Source organism: Lissotriton vulgaris, unplaced genomic scaffold, assembly GCF_964263255.1.
Source record: "Lissotriton vulgaris unplaced genomic scaffold, aLisVul1.2 SCAFFOLD_2522, whole genome shotgun sequence".
Classification (NCBI taxonomy): Eukaryota; Metazoa; Chordata; class Amphibia; order Caudata; family Salamandridae; genus Lissotriton; species Lissotriton vulgaris.
In genome coordinates, this window is record NW_028240861.1 from 281,629 (window position 1) to 304,123 (window position 22,495).

A 22,495-nucleotide genomic window follows, 5' to 3' on the forward strand; every position below is an offset into this window, starting at 1 on the left:
CACCAGTGAAATGCCCGAAGGAGTAAATGGGTAAGCCGACACTAAATGTCTAGAGGAGGGATATAGGCTCTCTGGTGTGACCTGCGAGTACATTTTACTGCCAGCTCAGCCTGAGCACTGGAAGTGCTTCTGACTGCCTTTCCCGATTCATGTTATAGGAAAGTAGGCAGCATTGTGTTAGTCTGGCTTTAGTCACTCTTTATTTGGTTCCCCTAAATTTGTAAAGATGTAGAGCTTATTAACTACAGCTACTGGAGTGATTATGATTACTCTTGAGTATCTCACCTGTTTCTTCCAAGAAGCATTATTATGTTGTCAGAACTTGGTGTTCAATGTCTGGTCCTATTTTTAATTTGCATGTCCACATTTGAACTGTCCAATTGCTTCGTAAAAAAAAGTATCTGTTTCATTTGATTTGATTACCAGATTCATAGACATGTTATTTAAGTCTGTTCATTACTAATAAAATGTGTTCCTCATTTTGCATTCGAGATGTAAATGATTGCATTGTTTTTCAGACTGTGGAGAATTGTGTTTGTACCCTGCGGAATTTATCCTACCGTTTAGAATTGGAAGTGCCACAGGCAAGGCTCCTAGGAGTAAATGAAATTGATGATTTCTGCAAAGACTCTCCAAGCAAAGACTCAGATTCTAGCTGTTGGGGGAAAAAAAAGAAAAAGAAGAAAAAGCCGCCACAAGATGATCAGGTTGGCACAATTATTTAATGTTAACTTCAACAGGTCATGGACTGCTGTGTCATGTAGAATTGGATTTATTCATTGCCCGGGAGTGGCAAGTAATTACAAAAGTGCATTGTAGACGAGAATTAGAAACCTGATGCACCTGCTTTAAATGCCTCTAAATATTCTAAAACACAATTACCTTTCACAGATTACTTCGCAGACCTCTGTTTGCACGTCTACTGTGTATATTAATATTCATCCAGATTCTTACTGCTTGGCCTCCGGACATTCATCGCTCCTCGGGATCTCTTTGATCTTTCTGTTACTCATTAGGACACTCAGCAAGCCAACCCTGCAAGCATCTGCTATCATGGTCTGTTTGTCCATCACTGTAGAAACACCAGTGGACCGGAGGTGGCAGACTAGTATGCACATTTGGCAGGACGAGTATCCTAATTTGCTTCGGGTATTCTCTTTCATAACTTAAGAGGTACATTATCTTTTTCCAGGTATGTGTTTTTTTCCCAGACCCACTAGGCAGCATAGTTATAGAGCAGATAAACAGTGAATGTATGGGCTAAATGAATTTAAATTACCAGGTGGGCAGATCGGTTTTTCAATGTCATTGAACATAGTCATAAGCACTCTTTTGTTATGAAATGTGCTCAAGGGGAACTTTGATAGGGTGTAGTTTAGCTTTGGTTATATAATGCGAAATGTTCACTTGTAGTATGTAGCCCTTGATTTTTTGTCAGGATTAGTAGACCCCTAAAAGAATATTTGTGATTGTGGTGTCCGCCAAGAATGCGTTATGGCTCCAATTCTCTTTCTTTTAAATATAAACGACCTAGAGCCCTCTTATCAGCAGCTGTAGCTACCTACTCAGAATCAAGGTCTCCCCTTTGCCTCCACTTCTTTAAGCCAATGATGCTGTGCTGCTTGCCCACACGCCAAATGGGATCCGGGCCCTTGTTGACAACTTTATATCTTTTATGGATAAATTGGGCCTGTACACCAACATTACCAAGTCACATTATATAGTGTGCAGCCCTCAGCACAGTAAGGTAAGACCAATTAGCTAATATTACCACGGTCAGTGAATTCCCCTATCTGGGTGTGATCTTTGATTCTACCAACAATGTTGTGCCCTGAGTTTCTGACAGATGCTCACAATTTAACAGCACAGTGGGGGCTCTATTTAATGTATCTACAAGAGTAGGCAGCAAACCCATTGGCCCCTTACTGGAAATTTACAAATTAAATGTTTACCCGTTCTCACTTATGAGGCGGAAATTTGAGGATATGGGGATTGCAGCAGCATCCTGAGGGTAGAAAACTACTTTTGTAGTCGGTTACTTGGTCTTGGTCCGGGCAGTTCAAGGCAATTCATACACAATTAACTAGGTTTGTCCCATGTTTCAGTTCTGGTGGGGATTGCCCCTCTTCTCTTATGGATATCAATCTGGAGCAACCTGAAGGCCTTCCTTAATCGCAATATCATTGAGAATTGCCTGTTATGTGATCATGGCTGAATTATTTACAAAAATCCTTGAAAGCCATAGATGAGACCTGTTTTTTAAACAGGAATCCATATTAAAGAGGAAAAATGCAAACGTTAAAGAGCTGTTTCTAACAAAGTCAGTATCTAATAGGAAAAACATGGAGATTGAGTCCTAATATGAGAGAACTGATGGATTTACAATTGACACCTGGGGTAGAGTCATATTTGTTATACATTGACAAGGGAGAGAGTCATACTGACGAAGTTCCATCTAGGCACCATTAGATGTCACTTGTGCTCTCCTCCCCCACCCCCCCCCCCTAATATGTCAATTTGACTCCAAGAATATCATGCTCTGCCCCTGTGATGAGCTCTCTCCCCAAACCCTAGCACATTTCATGTTCTTCTGTATATTTTATGAGGCACAGAGGAAATCCTTATTAACAATATGCAAAAACTTTGGCTTCTGTCAGTATAGTACAGCTTTATATTTCTTAAGGATGCTCCAGAATCCTTATGTGACCCATTCAGTAGGCACCTTTCTGAAACATGCACTTTACTGGCGCAATTATATTTCCTTTTAGGTCCTGTTAAGCTGTTTAGACTGTTTTTACAATTGTTAATGCACTATTATGTGGTTTTTGTTCACCATTTTTACTGTCTGTGTAAATTATTTTTTGTGGTTTTAGTTAAATGTAATGATAAATGTACCTAGTGTTTTTAAAATTTGTCTTCTGTACTTTTATGATTACATCGCATAATCAAAAAAAAGAAATTCTGATTGATATTTGTGATCAAACGCTGTACCATGTAGTGGTTGAAACAGCTTGACATTTAGTCTTTGGAGAGATGTAACATGTGATCTATAGCATAATTGCACAAAAAAGTTGAATTACAAAACTTTGACAAAATAGGGCAGGACTAAAGCAAATGTATCTGCTTTGGCTTGACGTCCTGTTAGAGACATTTAAGTGTCTCAAAGTAAGTGTTGTCATCCTACAGTGGATGAAAGACTTCCATCAGAGGATTAAAGGTTATGGATTTCATGGGATGCAGCAAAACAGGATCCCAATGAGGAATTGCCTGAGAATCTAATTCGCTCTGATACCCTCTGTGTTTCCTCCCCTTGGTGATATGTCATAAACGACTTACGTGGGGCAATTATGAAGGCAGTTCAAATACACATTGATAAGATAGAACACTGGCATCCTACACCATGGCAACTGACACTAAATTAGGGAGGTTGAATAAATTGGGCTAAATGTGACGTCTTAAAATTAGAAGATACCTGTACGTGTGCCTCTCTTAGACACATTGTCAGTTACCAGAGATGATCTCTTGCATTTCTCACTTAAAGCAAGAAGTAGAAGGTTGCAGAGCACACACAAAGCAGGCTCAGAAGAAATAAATACACAACACTAAGACCCTGAAGATGGTGCACCAGGGGACGCTCCAGTTCAAGAGACGTAAAAGCCATGGCAAGCTCACTGCAGAGGGATAACTTGGCGACACCCCAAGCAATGCATCGTTATTTCTTCAAATCTCCTACATTTATCTCCTGACCAAACTGCTGAATACCTCCAGTTGCCTATATTAAGAAAGGCAAAAAATAACAAGCTAAATTAAAAGGCATCCTTTGGTAATATGGTATGAGGGAACCACCCTGTCACAAACATTTCTCACATATGACACATTTAAGAAAGAGAGCCATTGCAAACCAGGAAAACAAACATCCTGAGGAGCATAATTAACATAAACTGGTAAGGAGGTGGGAATCGACTCCATGAAGATTGGTCCTATGGAAGATGTGCCCTTGGAGGTAATACAGGAGACAACGCATGTCAGTCCCGATACTTACATCGTAGCCTTCAAGGGGAAAAGGAGAATCGCAAAAAAAGAAACCCGTAATGAAAAGGCTCAGATAGACCAGAACTGTGGTGGAATGCCTTGACACCTCACCCCTACCAGGGCCTACAACGAAACTAAGCCATCTGACATCAGTGCATGACAAAGACGGTCCTGTCTTGGAAATTAACTGACCACTAGGAGTCTGTAATTGGCAGTCGGTACACACCCTGTCCATCACACACACACCCCACACACACACTCACTCCACCCCTAAAAGCACTCCACACCAGTTAAAAAAAATAGCCAATATTTATCTGACCAAAACTATAAAAATCACACATGCACAAGTAAAGATATGAATTTTGCAAGAATAGAGTTAATAATACAGTTCCTTGAAGTTGATAGCACCAACCGGGGCTATCGCTGCGTTGTGAACAACACAAATCCTACAGTTCAGTGATGTGGCGCTGGACAGAACCACAAAACAGTACCTTTGGAAGTGAAAGGGCTCAGGGACCTTGCGATGAAATCTGAAAATGAGACTTTGCCAGCATATGCGGGTATCTGTTTCGAAAGCCATGCAGAAGTCGTTGAGGCCTTGAAGTCACACAGCTGGGGCTCGAACTCCGCGATGTCAAGGACAGGAGCCATGTCGTCAGCGGGGTCAGGGATGCACTGTCGCAGTCGATGCAGCAGGCTCTTTACAGGCGGTGACCACGGCTTCAGTGCAGACAGCAGCGTAGCGTCCGTGCGGGCAGCGGCACTGCACCCGTGCAGGCAGCGGCGCAGCATCAGCGCTGAGGCCTGTCGTCAGCAGGCCTGGGGTGCGATGTGAGACAGGGGGATGCGTCCTGCAGTTCACAAGAGGTGCCCTCAACCACATTGCGGGCAGCTGTGTCCGAGACTAGGTCAGAGTCGCTGGCACTGTCATCTGTACACCAGGGGCTGCAATGCATTGAGGCAATGTGTCGTGCTCTCAATGAGTGGTGCTCTCTGCTTCGGTGCAGACAGCAGTGTCGATGCCAGAGTCCAGGGCTGCGATGTTGTTACGGTGGATGCATCGTGCTCCTTATGAGCGGTCACCATGGCTTTGGTGCAGGCAGTGGCGTCTGGGACGGCATCGTGTGTGCTTTTCTGGAGGTTACTTCACAACCACTCAGTTCCTAGGACCCAGGACTAGTTTTGGCACACTTTGGTAATGCAGGACTCACAGCAGAAGAGTGCCAATGCTGGTAACAAGATGTTGATGAAGTATTTGATATCCCGAGACTTCCACCAGGAGGCAAGCTCAATTCAAGCCCTTGGAGAAACTTAGAAAGCAGGATGTAGAAAGCAAAGTCCAGTTCTTTCACTGCCCAAGACAGAAGCACCCAGCAGCAGGCCATTGCAAAGTAAACAGCAAAGCGGTAGTCCCTCCTGGCAGCAACACAGCTCTTCTCTGGGCAGAATGTCCTCAGTACAGAAGTGTTCTGAAGTTATGGTGTCACAGCTCCAGTACTTATGCCAGATTTTGCCTTTGAAGAAGGCAAACTTCAAAGTGAAGTCTTTGCCTTGCACAAGGCCTTGACTTTCCCTGACCTGGCTCCATACACACTACAGGGGGATGGAAACTGCTTTGTGTGAGGACAGGCACAGCCCTATTCAGGTGTCAGTGACAACTCCTTCCACCACTCTAACTCAGGAAGGCCCATAAGCTTGGTACACCTCGGCTTCCTTTGTGTGACTGTCGAGAGTGAATGGACAAGAGCCCAACTGTCATCCTAATCCAGAGGTAGATTGTACAGACAGGCTAAAAAGTGTCATTTTCAAACACGCAATTTCAAATCTAACTTCACCAAAAGATTTATTTTTAAATTGTGAATTTAAAGACCTCAAACTCCAAATCTCTTTCTGCTTCTAATGGGCAATTACACTTAAAAGATATTTCAAGGCAATCCCCATGTTACCCTGTGGGAGAGATAATCCTTGCAATACTGAAAAACAAACTTAACAGTGTTTCACTATTAGCCCATGTAAAACACTACAGCACATGTCTTACCTTTCAAATACACTGCACCTTGCCCAGGGGGCTGCCTTGGGCCTACATTGGGGGTGGCTTACAAGTAGTAAAAGGGAAGGTTTGGGCCTGGCAAGTGGATGCTCTTGCTAAGTCTAAATGGTAGTTTAAAACTGCACACACAGGCACTGCAGTGGCAGGTCAGGGACAGGTATGCAGGGCTACTCATGTGGGTGGCACAGTCAGCGCTGTAGGCCCACTTTGTAGCATTTGATGTACATTCCTTGGGCACATCTGGTGCCCTTTACTATGGGCTTACTAGTAAATCAAATCAGCCAATCACGGATAAATCAATAACCAATACTTTTTAGACAGAGCATATGCACTTTAGCACTGGTTACGAGAATCCTAAAGCCAACAAAAACACTTCAGAAAAAATAGGAGAAAGAGGCAAGAGGTTTGGGGATAACCCTGTAAATAGGGAAGGTCCAACCACCACAATTAGATCAAAGGTGCATTTTACCTCAAACCTTCACAAATCGATAATATTGAACACCCTCTCTATCTCCTGTATGGAGGCAAATTTTGAAGACCTCTGACAATGTCTATGGTCATTTATAAGATGATTCATTAGGTGAAAATCCAGTACTATGTTTTTTCAGTAGCGTATAAATCATGGGGAAGGTGCAATACTGAGAAAAAAGCCATTTACAGCAATCCCAGACTCCAAACGTCCAAAGATATTGTTTCAGTTGCTTTTAAAACCCCAACATTCAGATAACTAAACAAATTAACTGAATTCACATTTTCAAATAAAGAGCATGGGAAGCTTATTTTGGAAAATAAACAGCACTTCCAGAACTGGAGAATAAGAATCATGTGTCCAAAGCTAGACTGATATCCCCATGTATTTGAAATAAACCCTGAAACCAAACCATCACATAGCCTTACCTTCTCCCTCAACAATAGTTCATGTTTAAATGGCGTGAGAGCTCTAGAAAGACGGGCATAACATGAATGAAACAAAACTTGCAATAGAGTGCAGTATGGCCTATAAAAAAAGAAAGTAAAGTTAGCAGTACAAAGCATGGCCCTGTGGGGTGATTGGGATATGTTTATCCTATGTAATAAATCGCAGCTCCTAAAATTCTATCAATTTGTTCATGGAACATTACATTAAATTCAAACAAATCCAAGGGTGCATAGCATCTTATTATATAACTTGCTTTAAAGACACTTCATCAAATAGCATCTACCTCCTTGGCGGGTGTTTGTGTATCTTACAAACCAGCAATAAAATACGGAAGCCCTGATCATGCTTCAGTGGGGTTATCAGTTTATGTGCGCATTGGCATCTTGTATAGCTCTCTAATGCTGGCGTTAGCCTAACTTTTGCATGTTTTTTAAATTAGTTTCCCCAAAATAATGACCAGATAACTGAAAGGTTCATTACTTGTAACCTTCATGTCAAACCACAATTACTGTAAAAAAAAATATGCATACATAAATTATGCACGCTTTCCTTAATGTGCTATGGGAGCTGAGCACACGGATAGCAAATGGAGTTGAACAAGTGATTTTAATTTGAATGTGTACATCAGTGATGTAAAAGCTGATAGGTACACGGAACACAACAGTTACTAGAATATTCCCCACCATCATATTATCTTGGTTTCTTCCTCGCCTGGTATTGTGATTTTGCATGAAGTTGATAAATTGTAATCCACCCATGGTGAACGAGCAAGTAAAGCAAGAGAATTATTATTTTAAATTGTTCTATGAGCTAATCTGATTCATATATTTTCCTAGTGGGATGGTGTCGGTCCTATACCAGGATTTTCCAAGTCTCCCAAAGGTGTTGAAATGCTGTGGCATCCATCAGTGGTAAAACCATATCTGACACTTCTTGCAGAGAGCTCGAACCCAGCTACACTTGAAGGATCTGCTGGGTCACTCCAGAATCTATCAGCTGGAAACTGGAAGGTACTAAACTCTTATTTATTTATCTGTGGTGGAAAAACATCTGAAAATAGTTCAATTTATTCAGAAGGTCTTGTCGTTGGCCATTGTATTGATACATTAAAGACATTTACCAGTATAGCTAGATGTATGTTTTGCTCCACTACTATATAGGTTCCTCCTTCATGTTCACATTCAAAGCAATGTTATATTATTAGGACAGGTTCCTCCTTCATGTTCACATTCAAAGTAATGTTATGGTTTTAGGACAGGCTGAATCAGTTAAACCATTGGTAGCCTTTTGTAACTATTTGTGGTTCCCTTACTTTTTTGCATACACACCTGCTCTTCAGTCACAAACTATTTGTTGCTCTTCATTAGTCTCTCTTTTAAGTTTGATAAACTGTGCCGAATAAGCCTTCCTTTGCGACCCTCAAGGCATATCAACTCTTTCTGCTTTTTTCTACTCTGGTGAATCATGGTCAAAAGCAAATGTTCAGTTTCACAAATCTTTTCCCCTTCTGTACAAAATGGAGAAACACATTCTTCATTTGGGTTTATTCAGAAATAAAACATGCAAATATTGGGGCACCAATTGCTTTGTGCATAAACAAATGTAGCCATAGTGCAACATGCGCGTTCAGGAATGGACCAGGGACTTGAGAAGATATTCGACATGCACCTTTACTTGTTGCTCATCCCCAGAGAATGTGTCAAGATCTGCATCTTGAACACATCTCTTTCCCCTGCGAAGTCTGACTTGGTGCAAGACTGCCGGAGACTAATATGAAATGCTGACAAGGAACTGTCCACATTTCAAGGCCAAGTGATACAGCCCTGAAGTAACTCATGATTATTGAGTTAGAGTTGCATTTCCTTCCATAGCCTAAGCATTGAATTGTAATTTGATGTTAGTAACATGAACTGATCTTTAATAGAGCTTCTTTGTGAGTGCTGCTTCTGTGGGTGGACTGGGTGAAAGGATGGTATCTTCAGGGTGAGTCACCTTACCCACTTTGCTGTTGAAAGACTTTGTTTAGGACAGCAATAATTTTATATGCCAATTGTTCTGATACAGTTTGCCTGAGAATGTTCATGAGGTGCCCCTGCACTTGGATTGTGATTGTTCAATACTAGTGTACAATAGCATTTTTCTATGCTGAGAATGTGCCCCCTTAGTTTATGTATCCATGCCAAATGGGGCTGATCTTTTACAGTGTTCCTGTTTGTTTTTCCATTTGTTTTGTCTTACCTGTGTATTCTTTGTGCACATCATCTGTTGAGCCAGGAACTGCTAGAGCCTCAAAATGTTGATTGTTAAACGCTCATGTGTTTTAATATATTTAAGTTTTCAAAATATTTTTTACCTACTGTCTGAACAATGTCTGCGTTCATAGTTTGCAGCCTACATACGTGCTGCTGTCAGAAAGGAAAAGGGACTTCCAATCCTTGTTGAACTTCTCAGAATGGACAACGATAGGGTGGTGTCTTCGGTTGCAACTGCGCTAAGGAATATGGCATTGGATGTTCGGAACAAGGAACTCATTGGTATGTAAAGCTGTTGTAAGCCTACAAACCAAATCAATTGAGTCTTTACAATGGTATTATATCTGCCTAGGTAGTTAATCAGCCTAAAATAAGTTTTGAGACTCTCCACATCGACTTTTCTAATTTTGATAAAATCATAAACCCATTTGTTGCATTGTATGAAAGTAATATTTATAGCCCAACCAAATTGCATGAAATGAAGCTAGTTCAGGCCCTTAGCTACATCTTCTGAGAGAGACTCCTGTTTTTTTGTTTGTAGCAGGACAGGAGAAGGGGTATCAGACCTAGCTGGCACATTCATATTCTGAAAGCATTAATGAATATTGGTGACCTTAATCCTTGTCAATAGTAGGCCATGTCCGTTCTCCGTCTTACATACCTTTACCCGTGGCTCATGCTTATAAGTTTAATGGTGAAAAATAATTAAGCTATATTATCCGGGGAGAGGGTGCGTGAGGCATGCTCTCAACTAGTTAATGGGTAGTTCTGACCTCCGCCATATCAAAAACTACCAAAAAATACCTAGGAGTGTCATCCTGCTTGGTTAACATGTTTAAAGTTAATCCGATCTTTGGAGTTTGGTCTACAATTCATGTTATTATTTGTAAGGTGTCATGAACATTCAAAAGTGCTTTATTGGTGGAGAGGTACTTAAAACATGTCTATTACATTGTTTTTATTGCATTCCTCCGTGTTTTTGTCTCGTTGAGTTTTTTCTTATTAAAATACTTTGAAGTGAATCTTTTTCAGGTCACAACAAATGTTAACAAGACTTTGCTTGCAATTTAATTAAGTATTTGTGCCACAGTCATTTTTGTAATGATTAATTTTAACTTAATTTTAATATGTGAAAGATGCTGATCCCCTGGTGAGATGAATGCGCAATCTTTATGACCGTTATCCCTCTTTATTTTGTTAATGGAACAAAATGCTAAAATATGGATTAATTTTCTGTTTAATCGTAAATATCTTCCTCTTCCATCCCACAAAGTAGTTGATTCAAATGGTGTGGTACATGGCAGCAGCAGTGTGTCAGTTGATTCCACCGTATTATATTGTAGTTTCTCCACAGATTTCCAGTGAGTTACTAGAATACCAGCATTCCATGTTCGTGACAAATGTAAAGCACCTTGAAAGCCTGCCTTCTCTAGATCTCTGTATGGGTCTAGAGAGAGCCTGGAGGCTTACTTGTGATGAAGACACCAATTACAAATATAAAAGTGTATTGAAAAATTACCATGGGCACTGTAGAGCCATTTAAGCCACCTTCTCCACAAACCAAATTACCGCAGCCCAAAATTGTCCCAAAACACTTTTTAGGGTAGTGCAAGAACTTTTCGACCCTAATATTATTGCACCTTCCCCAATATTGTTCCAGTGTCAGTGCAAAGTATTAGGGCTTTTCTTTTTTAAAAAGATGCAGATCATTAAACTTTTGCTAAAGGTGGGCAGAAAGGACGTGTCTCCGTCTTGCATTCATTTTCCGCCCCCTATTTCTGAGACCCCCTGCACGCCAACTATAACCCCCGCCCATTCGCTTAACACCTCAGTACCACTCTTGTTTACCAGAAACTTAACTCGTGGGACTTGATGGACCTACCGCTATTCATGTCGTTGGCACAATGTATAAGATCGGGCTCCCCTGCAGATCCTCTTCCCCTCACCTAAGCCCAATACCCTGGATCCTGACATTCTGCGGCTTCTGGTGGGTCTCCTCAATTCCTCTTTACGAGCAAGGTACATTCCTCAACCATGGAAGCATGTCATGGTTATGCCCCTCTTGAAGAAACCTAATCTGGATCCCTCTAATTGGTCCAATTCCAGACCGTTCTCTGTGCTCCCCATTCGAGCCAAAAGTATGGAAAAGCATGTGAACAGACAACTCTCTGCTTTTGTGGAGTCCCAAAACTTGCTACATCACTCCAAGTCAGGGTTCAGAGTGGGTCACAGTTTTGAATCCGCCCTTCTAGAAGTCACAGAATATCTTAGGCAACTCCATAATGAAGGCAAGACTGCAGCGCTGATCTTACTGTACATTAGAGCTACGTTTGATGCGGTGTCACACGCCACACTGTTTGAGAGACTGGCTGTCCTAGGTGTCTAAGGTACAGCCTTATCCTGGATCGCATCTTTCTTGAAAGATCGAACTTTCCAGGTCCCTTCAGCCAGTGTCTCCCCCACATGACATGACCTTACCTCAGGGGCTCCCCAATCTTCAGCCTTTAGTCCGGCTTTATTCAATATCTATGTACACCTTCTGGATGACCTGAATGAAAGCTTCAGCCTGACCTTATTTTCCTACACGGATGATACACAAATCATCTTCTCTTTGTTATCTGCTCAGGACCTCAACTCTGAGGCCCTGAATTCCTTCCTGAGTCTGGTTGCCTTGTGGATGAATATGAACTCAGCAGAGAAAAGACTGAGGTACTGGTGCTAGGCAAGATCCCGTCCCAATGGGGCCCACAGCTGTGGTCTGAAAAAAAGCTGGGCCTTCTCCCTGTTCTGTAGTAGGGGATCTCTGTGTATAGTCATAATCTAGTGAATAGTCCCGCCCATGTGCGTGGACCCCGGCAATCAAAAATAATCTCTTAAGGTGTCAAAATAATGCAGAAACTGCAAAGACACTTAAGAGAGAATTTAAAGACAAATAATGCAGCCTATATCCACAGGCTACACTGTCCAGTACTTCAACTAGAATTTCCACCAAAAAAACACCACACACAACACAGCCTGCAGTTTCTACCATAGAGAAACTTGCCTCCCCCAGTCAAAGACTCTGGAATGATAGAGAGGAAGGTAGGGACAGACAAGCCCCATAGGCTGCCATTATGTGGCTTAAATAGGATACTGTGCCTTTAAGAGAACTTTCCAGAACTTCTCCCAGTATCCCAGAATGCATAGCAGGTCCCTCTTACTTCAGTTCTTTTTTCCGGCTCCTGCTTACAGGACCCTGGCATTGAGCTCTCCCTTTTACAAGGGTTTATTGAATTCGTTTTTGCACTTTTAACTTTTAAAAGTGTTGCTGTTACTGCTTGGTGTTCTCTTCTCACTTTTGTGCTGTTTTTAGGCGTTTTGGGGCTCCGAAATGCCTGGCCTTTTTGTCAAGTGCCCAGCATGTGAGAGGAAGAAGGCCAAAAGCGACCCCCATGACGTCTGCATCGTGTGCCTTCCAGAAGATCATGGCCCTGAGGAGTGTGTTATCTGCCAGCAACTTTCTGCTAGGACCCTCAGGGACAGATTGAAGATCAGGCTGGCTGGCCTGGAGGATAGGCGCCAACGTGCTGCAGGTGGGTCTGGGCAGCCTGGGAGGGATCCCTCTGCCTCTGCTGAGGCCCCTGGGGGGCTCCCCAGGGGCAGGAAGTCCAGCCAACGATCCCATTCTCCGTCGGCGTCGATGGCATCGACGACGGCGTCGAGAGGGATGACGACGGCGTGCTCCCCTTCTCCCCGGGGCTCCGGGTCGAGACGGCGCGACGGCGAAGGAGAAACCGACGTCGAGGCCGCCGTCGACGTCATCGTCTTCGTCGACGTCGAGGTCATACCGACGCCGAAGGCACAGTGACGTACATCGTCGCTCGCCGTCGAGGCGGCGCCGACGCTCGCCGTCGAGGCGACACCGTCGGTCGTCGTCGAGGCGACACCGTCGATCTCCATCGCGGCGACGCCGCCGATCGACGTCGAGGGGCTCCTCGACGTCGGGAACATCAAGACGGCGGCGCTCGTCGTCGAGGGCGGACCGCCCGACGTCGAGAGGACGCCGAAGGTCGACGTTGAGGAGTCGGCGTTCGACGCCGAGGAGGAGGCGGTCGACGCCGAGGAGATGGCGCTCGACGCCGGAGTCCAGGAGACGTCATTCGACGCCGGAGAAGCATCGTTCTGCGTCCAGCAGACAGCGGTCAGCGTCGGGGAGCAGGTCACCCGCTCCAAAACGGCGGAAAAGGGACTCTAGTCCCAGGAGTCACGCTGCTTCCAGCGGTGGTCGCAAGAGGAAGAGGTCGCCTGCGGATGGGGATGGATCTCCGCGCCCCTCGCCTGGAGGGACACCGGGCTCGGTGTACTCGGAAGTGTACACTCCGTCCCGGCCCAGGACTCCGACTCCTCCCCCCGTGCCTAAGGAGGACCCTCCGCCCAAACCACCACTGCCTTCAGAGGACACTCCTCCACCTCCGGTCCCTCCGCATGGGCCCGCACCGCAGCCGAAGGTTCCTCCTCCGAGGTCCACTTCCCTGCCGTCCCTGCCTGCTCCTCCCAAGGGGACTCCGAAACCGAAACCCCGGGAGGAACCGAAGACGCCTCGTGATGAGCCAAGGAAGACCCCTCCGCGCAAACCGAAGGAGCGCCCACGGGCTGGCAGGTCTCGCTCTCGCTCTGGGCGGAAGGACAGATCGAGGCACAGATCATCCACGAGATCGAGGCACCGCCATAGGAGGCGCGAGTCTCGCTCTCACACGAGGTCCTCTGGGACCAGGGATTATTCACCTACCCTATCGGGGTCTCCGGACACCAGAGTGTCCCCGATAGATGACCTGGTGGCCTTTCAGGACGTACTGTTGCGGGGCGCAGCGAAGCTCGGCATCTCCCTGACGGTGCCTACACCGAAGACATCGGTCATCTTCGAGACGCTGCATCAGAGGCATCTGTCTCGTCCTCTCCTGCCCCTGGTGCCGGGCCTGGAAGAACCTGCTATGGCTCTGTTTCTCACCCCGGCTGTGACGAGGGCGGCCCCTTCGAGATTACTTAAGAAGTACCGAGCTCCCGAATCGGATCCGGCCTTCTTGAGGGCCGAGCCTCCACCTGACTCCGTCATCGTCACGGCGGCCCGCAAGCAGCATGCCACCACCCCGACCTCCACGGTTCCCCCGGACAAGGAATCGAGATGGATGGACTCGGCAGGAAGGAAAGTTTGTGGTACTTCCGCGACCTCCATGAAAGCGGCGAGTGCCACGGCTTTGTTGGGTCGCTACGACCGCGCCCTTTGGGACTCCCTTGAGCGCTTTGCGGAGCATTTGCCCCGGGAGCAGCGTGAAGACTTCACGGAAGTCCTGAGTGAGGGGATGCTGGTGGCAAACCAGATAATCAGCGCGGCTGCGGACTCTTCCCTGTTGGCGGCTCACGGATTTTGCCACGGGATCAACCAGCGGCGTCACGCATGGCTCCGGCTTACGTCCCTGAAACCGGACGCACAGCAGAGGGTGGCCAATCTGCCGTTTTCCGGTGAGACCCTCTTCGGGAAACATGCCGATGATGAAATGGCCCGCATGAAGGCGGAGGCCGAAACGCTGACGGCTGTGGGCCTGGAAAAGCCCAAAGAGACCAAGAAGCAGTACCGCCCCTTCCAACGGCGGTTCGGCGGACAGGGCCGAGGTCGAGGACAGGCCTCAGGACACTCCCAGCAGCAGCAGCAGTTCCGGAAGCCGTTCCAGAAGCGGCAGAGGGGCAGGGGAGGCCAGCAATCGGCTCCGGCGCCCAAGGGCCAGGCGGGGCCTAGGCCCTAGGAACTTACTTCCCCCGGATCCGTTACCCACTCCGGTAGGGGGAAGCATCCAACTTTTTCTGGCAGAGTGGAGAAAAATTACTCAGGACAAGTGGGTGCTGAATATTGTTTGCAATGGATACAGTCTTCGGTTCACCAGCCCTCCTCCAGCTATTCCCCCGGTCAGCTCGCAGTTTCAGCTGCGCGAGCTTCAGGCGGAAGCGGATATCCTGTTGAGGAAACGGGCGATAGAAGACGTACCTCGGTCTCAGAGAGGAAGAGGTCGGTACTCCCGGTTCTTCCTGGTTCGCAAGAAGGACAAGAACGAGTTCAGGCCCATTCTGGATTTGCGACAGGCAAACAAATGGATTCGCAGAGAAAAGTTCCGCATGCTGTCGTTGCATCAGATTTACCCTCAGTTGCAACAGGGGGACTGGCTTTGCGCTATAGACCTACAGGATGCTTACTTCCATGTGCCCATTGCACACAAACACAGGAAGTTCCTGCGGTTCCAAGTCGGCACCAATCACTATCAATACACAGTACTCCCATTCGGGCTGAAGTCTGCGCCGAGAACGTTCTCGAAGTGCATGGCGGTGGTAGCAGCACACCTGAGGAAGAACAAGGTGTTCGTCTACCCGTACCTGGACGATTGGTTGATCAAGGCATCCTCCTTCTCGGAAGCGCGAGCACACTTCCAGAAGACGTGCGTTCTCTTGAACAAGTTGGGGCTGCACATCAACATGGCCAAGTCTGTCCCGACTCCGGTCCAATGCATACAGTACTTGGGAGCCTCCATCAATACGCTGTCAGCAAGCGTGTCTCCTTCGGAAGAGCGACGATTATCACTCCTTCGAAAGGCTCAGGCTCTTATGACGACTCCATCTACAACAGTGAGGACGGTGTCTTCTCTACTGGGATCGATGGCCTCTTGTATCTTCCTGACGCCACACGCACGGCTGCACATGAGACCGTTGCAGGAGTGCTTGGAGGACCAGTGGGATCAGAGGAAAGGATCTTGGGACGACAGGATTCGGCTGTCGCTGCATGCTCTTCAGTCTCTGAAGTGGTGGTGTTCGGCGGAGAATCTCCTAAAAGGGGTTCCCTTTCACAAGGACATACCCAAGCAGACTGTCGTGACGGATGCGTCTCTTCTGGGATGGGGAGCGCACTCCGGGACTCTACAGATTCAAGGGACGTGGTCGCCGATGGAGGCCACGTATCACATCAATTTCCTGGAAATCAGGGCTGTTCACTTGGCGCTGAAGGCCTTTCTTCCGTCCTTCCAGACCAACTCTCTGCTTGTACAGACGGACACTACCACCACGATGTATTACCTCAACAAGCAGGGGGGCTCGAGATCGCGCACCCTGTCTCAGGAGGCGCAGACGATCTGGCACTGGCTTCTAGCCAGAGGACTGTCGATAACGGCCACCCATCTGCCAGGTGTGCAGAATGTTCAGGCAGACGCACTGAGCAGGCTGCTTCAGGAAAACCACGAATGGGTCATAAACGACGAAGTACTAGGAGAAGTCTTCGCAAGGTGGGGAACTCCAGACGTAGATTTGTTCGCCACCGCCGAAAACAGCAAGTGCAGAGACTTCGCCTCCAGGTACTTCCAACAAGGGACGCTGGGGAATGCGTTGTGGATCAACTGGACGAACAGCTTTCTGTACGCCTTTCCTCCCATTCCCCTGATTCCGGCGGTGCTCATCAAGCTGGCCCGATCCAGGACTCGGATGATACTCATCGCCCCGGAGTGGCCCAGGCAGTGGTGGTTCACGGACCTACTTCACCGGTCTCTCCTTCCTCACATTCGGTTGCCGTGCAGGCCGGACCTTCTCACGAAGTTCGGGGGACGGATGTTACACCCCAACCTCTCGTCTTTGAGTTTGGCGGCATGGCTCCTGAGATAGTGCAATATGGCCATCTGAATCTGCCCGATGATTGCATGGACATACTGAAGGAGTCTAAGAGACCTTCCACTCGGACTTCATATGCTTACAAGTGGAAGAGGTTTTGTATATGGTGCCATTCTAAGGACCATGATCCTACTACCTGCAAGGAAGATGTCATCCTTCCTTATCTTTTACATTTGGCGCAGTCTGGCCTTAATGTCCATTCCATTAAGGTGCATCTTGCTGCATTGACTGCCTACAGGAAATGCCCTTCACAGACTTCCTTTTTCCAGATCCCTGTGATCAAAGACTTTCTGGAAGGTTTGAAGAAAGTATTCCCTCCTGTCAGGCTTCCTTCGCCTTCGTGGGAATTGAATGTGGTGCTGTCCAGATTGATGAAGGAGCCTTTTGAGCCTATTCATAAGGCTTCGTTGCAGCACCTGTCCTGGAAGGCGGCGTTCCTCGTGGCCATTACATCGGCCCGCAGGGTGAGTGAAATTCAGGCGTTGTGTTGTAATGAACCTTATACTGTATTTCATGCTGCTAAGGTTGTTATGCGTACTCACCCTAAATTTCTTCCCAAGGTTATTTCTGATTTTCATATCAACCAGACTATAACTTTGCCTACGTTTTTTCAGAACCCTTCATCCCCAGCGGAGAGGTCTCTCCATTCCCTGGATGTGAGGAGGGTCTTGAAATTTTATCTGGATAAAACCAAAGATATTCGTAGGTCTGACCAGTTGTTTGTCAATTATGGATCGGTCAGGACGGGTCTTGCGACCTCTAAGCAGTCCATCTCTAGGTGGATTGTGTCCTGCATACAATTGTGTTATCAGAAAGCTAATAAGACCTTAGGGGGTAAGCCTAAGGCTCATTCCACCAGGGGCAAAGCTGCCACGACGGCTCTGCTCCGTAATGTGCCGTTTGCTGAAATATGCAAGGCAGCCACTTGGAAGTCGGTTCATACCTTTGCTAAGCATTACTGCCTGGACACTGACGCCAGGGCAGACGCTCAGGTTGGACAGGCTTCGCTGCGGAATTTGTTCGCACAGTAGTGGTGTTATGTATTATTCTCCACCGCCGCTTTGGTGTGGGGATGGGCTTGCCATTCTATTCACTAGATTATGACTATACACAGAGATCCCCTACTACAGAAGGAGTAGTTTCTGTCCTGTAACTCCAGTTCTGTAGTAGGGGTATCTCTGTTATAGTCATAAGCGCCCGCCCTCCTCCCCGGTGGAGATTGTTTCATCATACAAGAATGCGACAGGTCTGGCGTGCTTCGCCTTCAAAAAGAACTGAAGTAAGAGGGACCTGCTATGCATTCTGGGATACTGGGAGAAGTTCTGGAAAGTTCTCTTAAAGGCACAGTATCCTATTTAAGCCACATAATGGCAGCCTATGGGGCTTGTCTGTCCCTACCTTCCTCTCTATCATTCCAGAGTCTTTGACTGGGGGAGGCAAGTTTCTCTATGGTAGAAACTGCAGGCTGTGTTGTGTGTGGTGTTTTTTTGGTGGAAATTCTAGTTGAAGTACTGGACAGTGTAGCCTGTGGATATAGGCTGCATTATTTGTCTTTAAATTCTCTCTTAAGTGTCTTTGCAGTTTCTGCATTATTTTGACACCTTAAGAGATTATTTTTGATTGCCGGGGTCCACGCACATGGGCGGGACTATTCACTAGATTATGACTATAACAGAGATACCCCTACTACAGAACTGGAGTTACAGGACAGAAACTACTCCTTCTGGCCCATAAGTTGAAGAACCTTTGCATCCTGCTGAACGAAAAGTTGTCTATAAAGCGCAGGTTGCGAAAGTGGCTGCTACCTGTTTTGCCGTCCTGTAATGGGACCGGAAAATCGAATAGATACTTCCATTCTCAGCCCAATGGAAAAATATCCAGGCACTCATTCGATCTAGATTGGACTATGGTAATGTCCAGTATTTGGGAGCTGATAAAGCCTCCATGAGAAGGCATAAAGTGGTCCAAAACCTGCATCCAGGCTCCCAGAAAATGCATCAGCCTCCTCTCTTCTTCAGGAGTTGCACTGGCTTAAGGTGGAGAAATGGATCCAATTTAGAGCACTATGCTTCATGCATAGAGCAAGTTCAGGAGCTGGCTCCCGAGATCTCCATGGAATGGCGAGACCGCATCAGCCGGCTCGCTCCCCACGATCCAGTGATCTTTCCTTATTCACCGTTCCAATGGACTCACATTGGAGACCGGTCCATTGATTACCAGGGCCCTAAGCTTCGGAATGCCCTTCACCTGCTAAGAGTGCAAATTCACCTGCAGCCATCCCGGGCCGGCACCCGCCAAGCCTACCACTAGCAAGAATCACCTCAAGTGCATCCTGCTCAACACCCGCTCCGTCCACCGACACGCAGTCGAACTCTGGAACCTCCTAGACACTACTGCACCCGACGTCACCTTCCTCACGGAAACCTGGATGAACGCCTCCTCAGCCCCCGACACCGCCATAGCCATCCCCGACGGTTACAAGATCACCCGAAGGGACCGCACCAACCAAACCGGAGGAGGCATCGCCATCGTCCACAGAAAGACAATCCGCATCACAACCAACTCGGAAGACACCCTCACAGCCGCCGAACACCTGCACTTCCAGATACACACCGACCCCAGAACCACCCTCAGAGGCACCCTAATCTACAGACCCCCGGGACCGCGCACTCAAATCAGCGAAGCCATCGCAGACTTCATTAGCCCGCACGCCCTCACCTCCCCAGACTACATCCTCCTAAGAGACCTCAACTTCCACCTGGAGAACAACTATGACAGCAACACCACCACCCTGCTGGACAACCTCGCCAACCTCGGACTCAAGCAACTGGGGAACACCCCTACGCCGGCCACACGCTTGACCCAGTCTTCTCCTCCAGCAAGTACATCTCCTTCAGCCACTCCACCGGACTCCACTGGACTGACCACAGCTGCGTCCCCTTCTCCTTCAGGAAAACCATGACCCACTACTACCCGCAACAGGCCCCCCGCAGAAGGTGGAGCAAGATCACTGCCGACCAGCTCACCACCTTCCTCAGCCAGAACCCTCTGACCATCACGACGGACCCCAATGATGCGGCCCGCAACCTTGCACAATGGCTTGCCAACTGCGCCGACGAACTCGCACCACTGAGGAAACCACCCAGCAGACCCCACAGCAAGAAAGCCTTGTGGTTTACCGACGACCTCATAAACTCGAAGAAAACCTGCCACTTCCTGGAGAAAACCTGATCAGACAACCGAGAACATGACAGCCCTCAAGAAAGCCACCCACAAGCACCACCAACTGATCCGCACCACAAAGAGAACTACATACAAACAACGTCTGGACATCAACACCCACAACAGCAAGGAACTCTTCAGCATCGTCAAAGAGCTCTCCAACCCCAGCGCCTGCAACAACGGCATCACACCCTCGCATGACTTCTGCGACTCACTCGCCTCGTTCTTTCACCGCAAGATCGCCGACATTCACAACAGCTTCGGAGCACAGACCACGCACACAACCACCGAACCAGCGCACCTAACCGCCACCCTCCGCACCTGGACCCAGGTCACCACTGAAAACACCGCCCACATAATGAGCACCATCCACTCCGGCTCTCCTATCGACGATTACCCACACCACATCTTCAACAAAGCGGACTCCATCATCGCACCCCAGCTCCGGGACGTCATCAACAGCTCCTTCACATCCGCCACCTTCCCTGAGAGCTGGAAACACGCCGAAATCAGCGCCCTCCTGAAAAAACCCACCGCGGACCCCACGGACCTCAAGAACTTCCGACCCATCTTGCTCCTCCCTTTTCCTGCCAAAGTCATTGAAAAGACGGTCAACAAACAACTCTCTGCCTTCCTCGAGACAAACGGATCCCTCGACACGTCACAGTCCGGTTTCCGAGCAAACCACAGCACAGAGACCGCCCTCATCGCAGCTACCGGCGACATCAGGTCAATGCTAGACAACGGGGAAACCACCGCCCTCATCCTCCTGGACCTCTCAGCAGCCTTCGACACGATATGCCATCACACATTGATACAACGCCTCAGCAACACCGGAATCCAAGGCGCGGCCCTGTAGTGGATCATCTTGTTCCTCGCTGGAAGAACCCAGAGAGTCCGCCTCCCCCCGTTCCGGTCCGCGGCTACCGAAGTAATCTGCGGCGTCCCACAAGGTTCCTCGCTCACCCCCCCCCCCCTCGCAGCCATTGCACGCAAACACAACCTCAACATCATCTCCTACACCGACGACACACAGCTGATCCTCTCTCTAACCAACGACCCGGACACCGCCAGAGCTAGCCTCCAGGAAGGGATGAGAGATGTCGCAGAATGAATGAAGCTCAGCCGTCTGAAACTTAACTCAGACAAGACAGAGGTCCTCATCCTGGGACCATCCCCCTCTGCCTGGGACGACTCCTGGTGGTCACCCTCCCTGGGCACCGCCCCCAAACCCACAGACCACGCAAGCAACCTGGGCTTCATCCTGGACTCCTCCTTCACGATGACCAAGCAAGTCAATGCCATCTCAGCATCCTGCTTCAACACCCTGCGCATGCTCCGAAAAATCTTCTGACGGATCCCCACCGCAACCAGGAAGACGGTCACCCAAGCCCTCGTCACCAGCCGCCTGGACTACGAAAAACACCGTCTACGCCGGAACCACAGCCAAGCACCAGAAAAAACTACAGCGCATACAAAACGCTTCGGCAAGACTCATCCTGGACATCCACAGCCACATCTCTGCCCATCTGAAAGATCTGCACTGGCTCCCCGTCAGCAAGAGAATCATATTCCGACTCCTCACCCACGCACACAAGGCTCTCCACGACGCGGGCCCCAGCTACCTCAGCAACCGCCTCGCACTCTACACACCAACCCGCCAGCTCTACTCCGCCAGCCTCGCCACCACCCACGAATTCGCAAAGCCACCGCAGTAGGAAGATCCCTCTCCTATCTGGCAGCCAAGACATGGAACTCCCTCCTCACCCACCTCGAGCTGACCCAGGACCATCTCACCTTCAGGAAACTCAAGACCTGGCTGTTCGAGCAGTAGCGACCCCCCGCCCCCCAGCGCCTTGAGACCCTTACGGGTGAGTAGCGCGCTCTACAAATTCCTTGATTGATTGATTGATCCGCTATCCTTGAGAATCTGTACTTCACTGACCACTCTTCGGAAACAGCTGAAGACTTTGTTTTGAGTTTGTATGTGTTGACTTCAATTTAGCCCATCTCTAAGCACCGGGAAACCCCGTGTGGGTAGCTTAGCGTTATATTAGCTTTAATATTAAAACTTAATACAAGCTGATGAATTTAAAGCACTTCCTATCCATTCGAAAATCAGCAATATAAAGAGTTTAATATACTGGTTATTGATCAGGGAGATTTAAAACCACCTGTTTCAAATAAATATTTGACCAAGTATGGGTGTTTACTAACGTATGGCACAATATACATTTTTAATTTTTTTTTTTTTAAGTTTAAAGTTTATTGAAGAGAAGATTATAACATGCATAAAAGAAAAAGCTTAAAAACAGGAAGCACAACGAAAAGCTTCTATGA

General features: G+C 47.6%; 1 protein-coding gene across 1 annotated transcript in view; it reads left to right on the forward strand.

Moving 5' to 3' along the window:
* LOC147672505 (plakophilin-4-like) overlaps positions 1-22,495 on the forward strand; it is a gene marked incomplete at its 3' end in the record, with an annotated part of 326,831 nt that overhangs the window by 278,798 nt on the left and 25,538 nt on the right. The window contains exons 8-10 of the mRNA XM_086947985.1: positions 519-707; positions 7,838-8,011; positions 9,385-9,535. Of these exons, the coding sequence (XP_086804111.1) occupies positions 519-707; positions 7,838-8,011; positions 9,385-9,535 (514 nt within the window). The remainder of the gene's footprint in view (positions 1-518; positions 708-7,837; positions 8,012-9,384; positions 9,536-22,495) is intronic.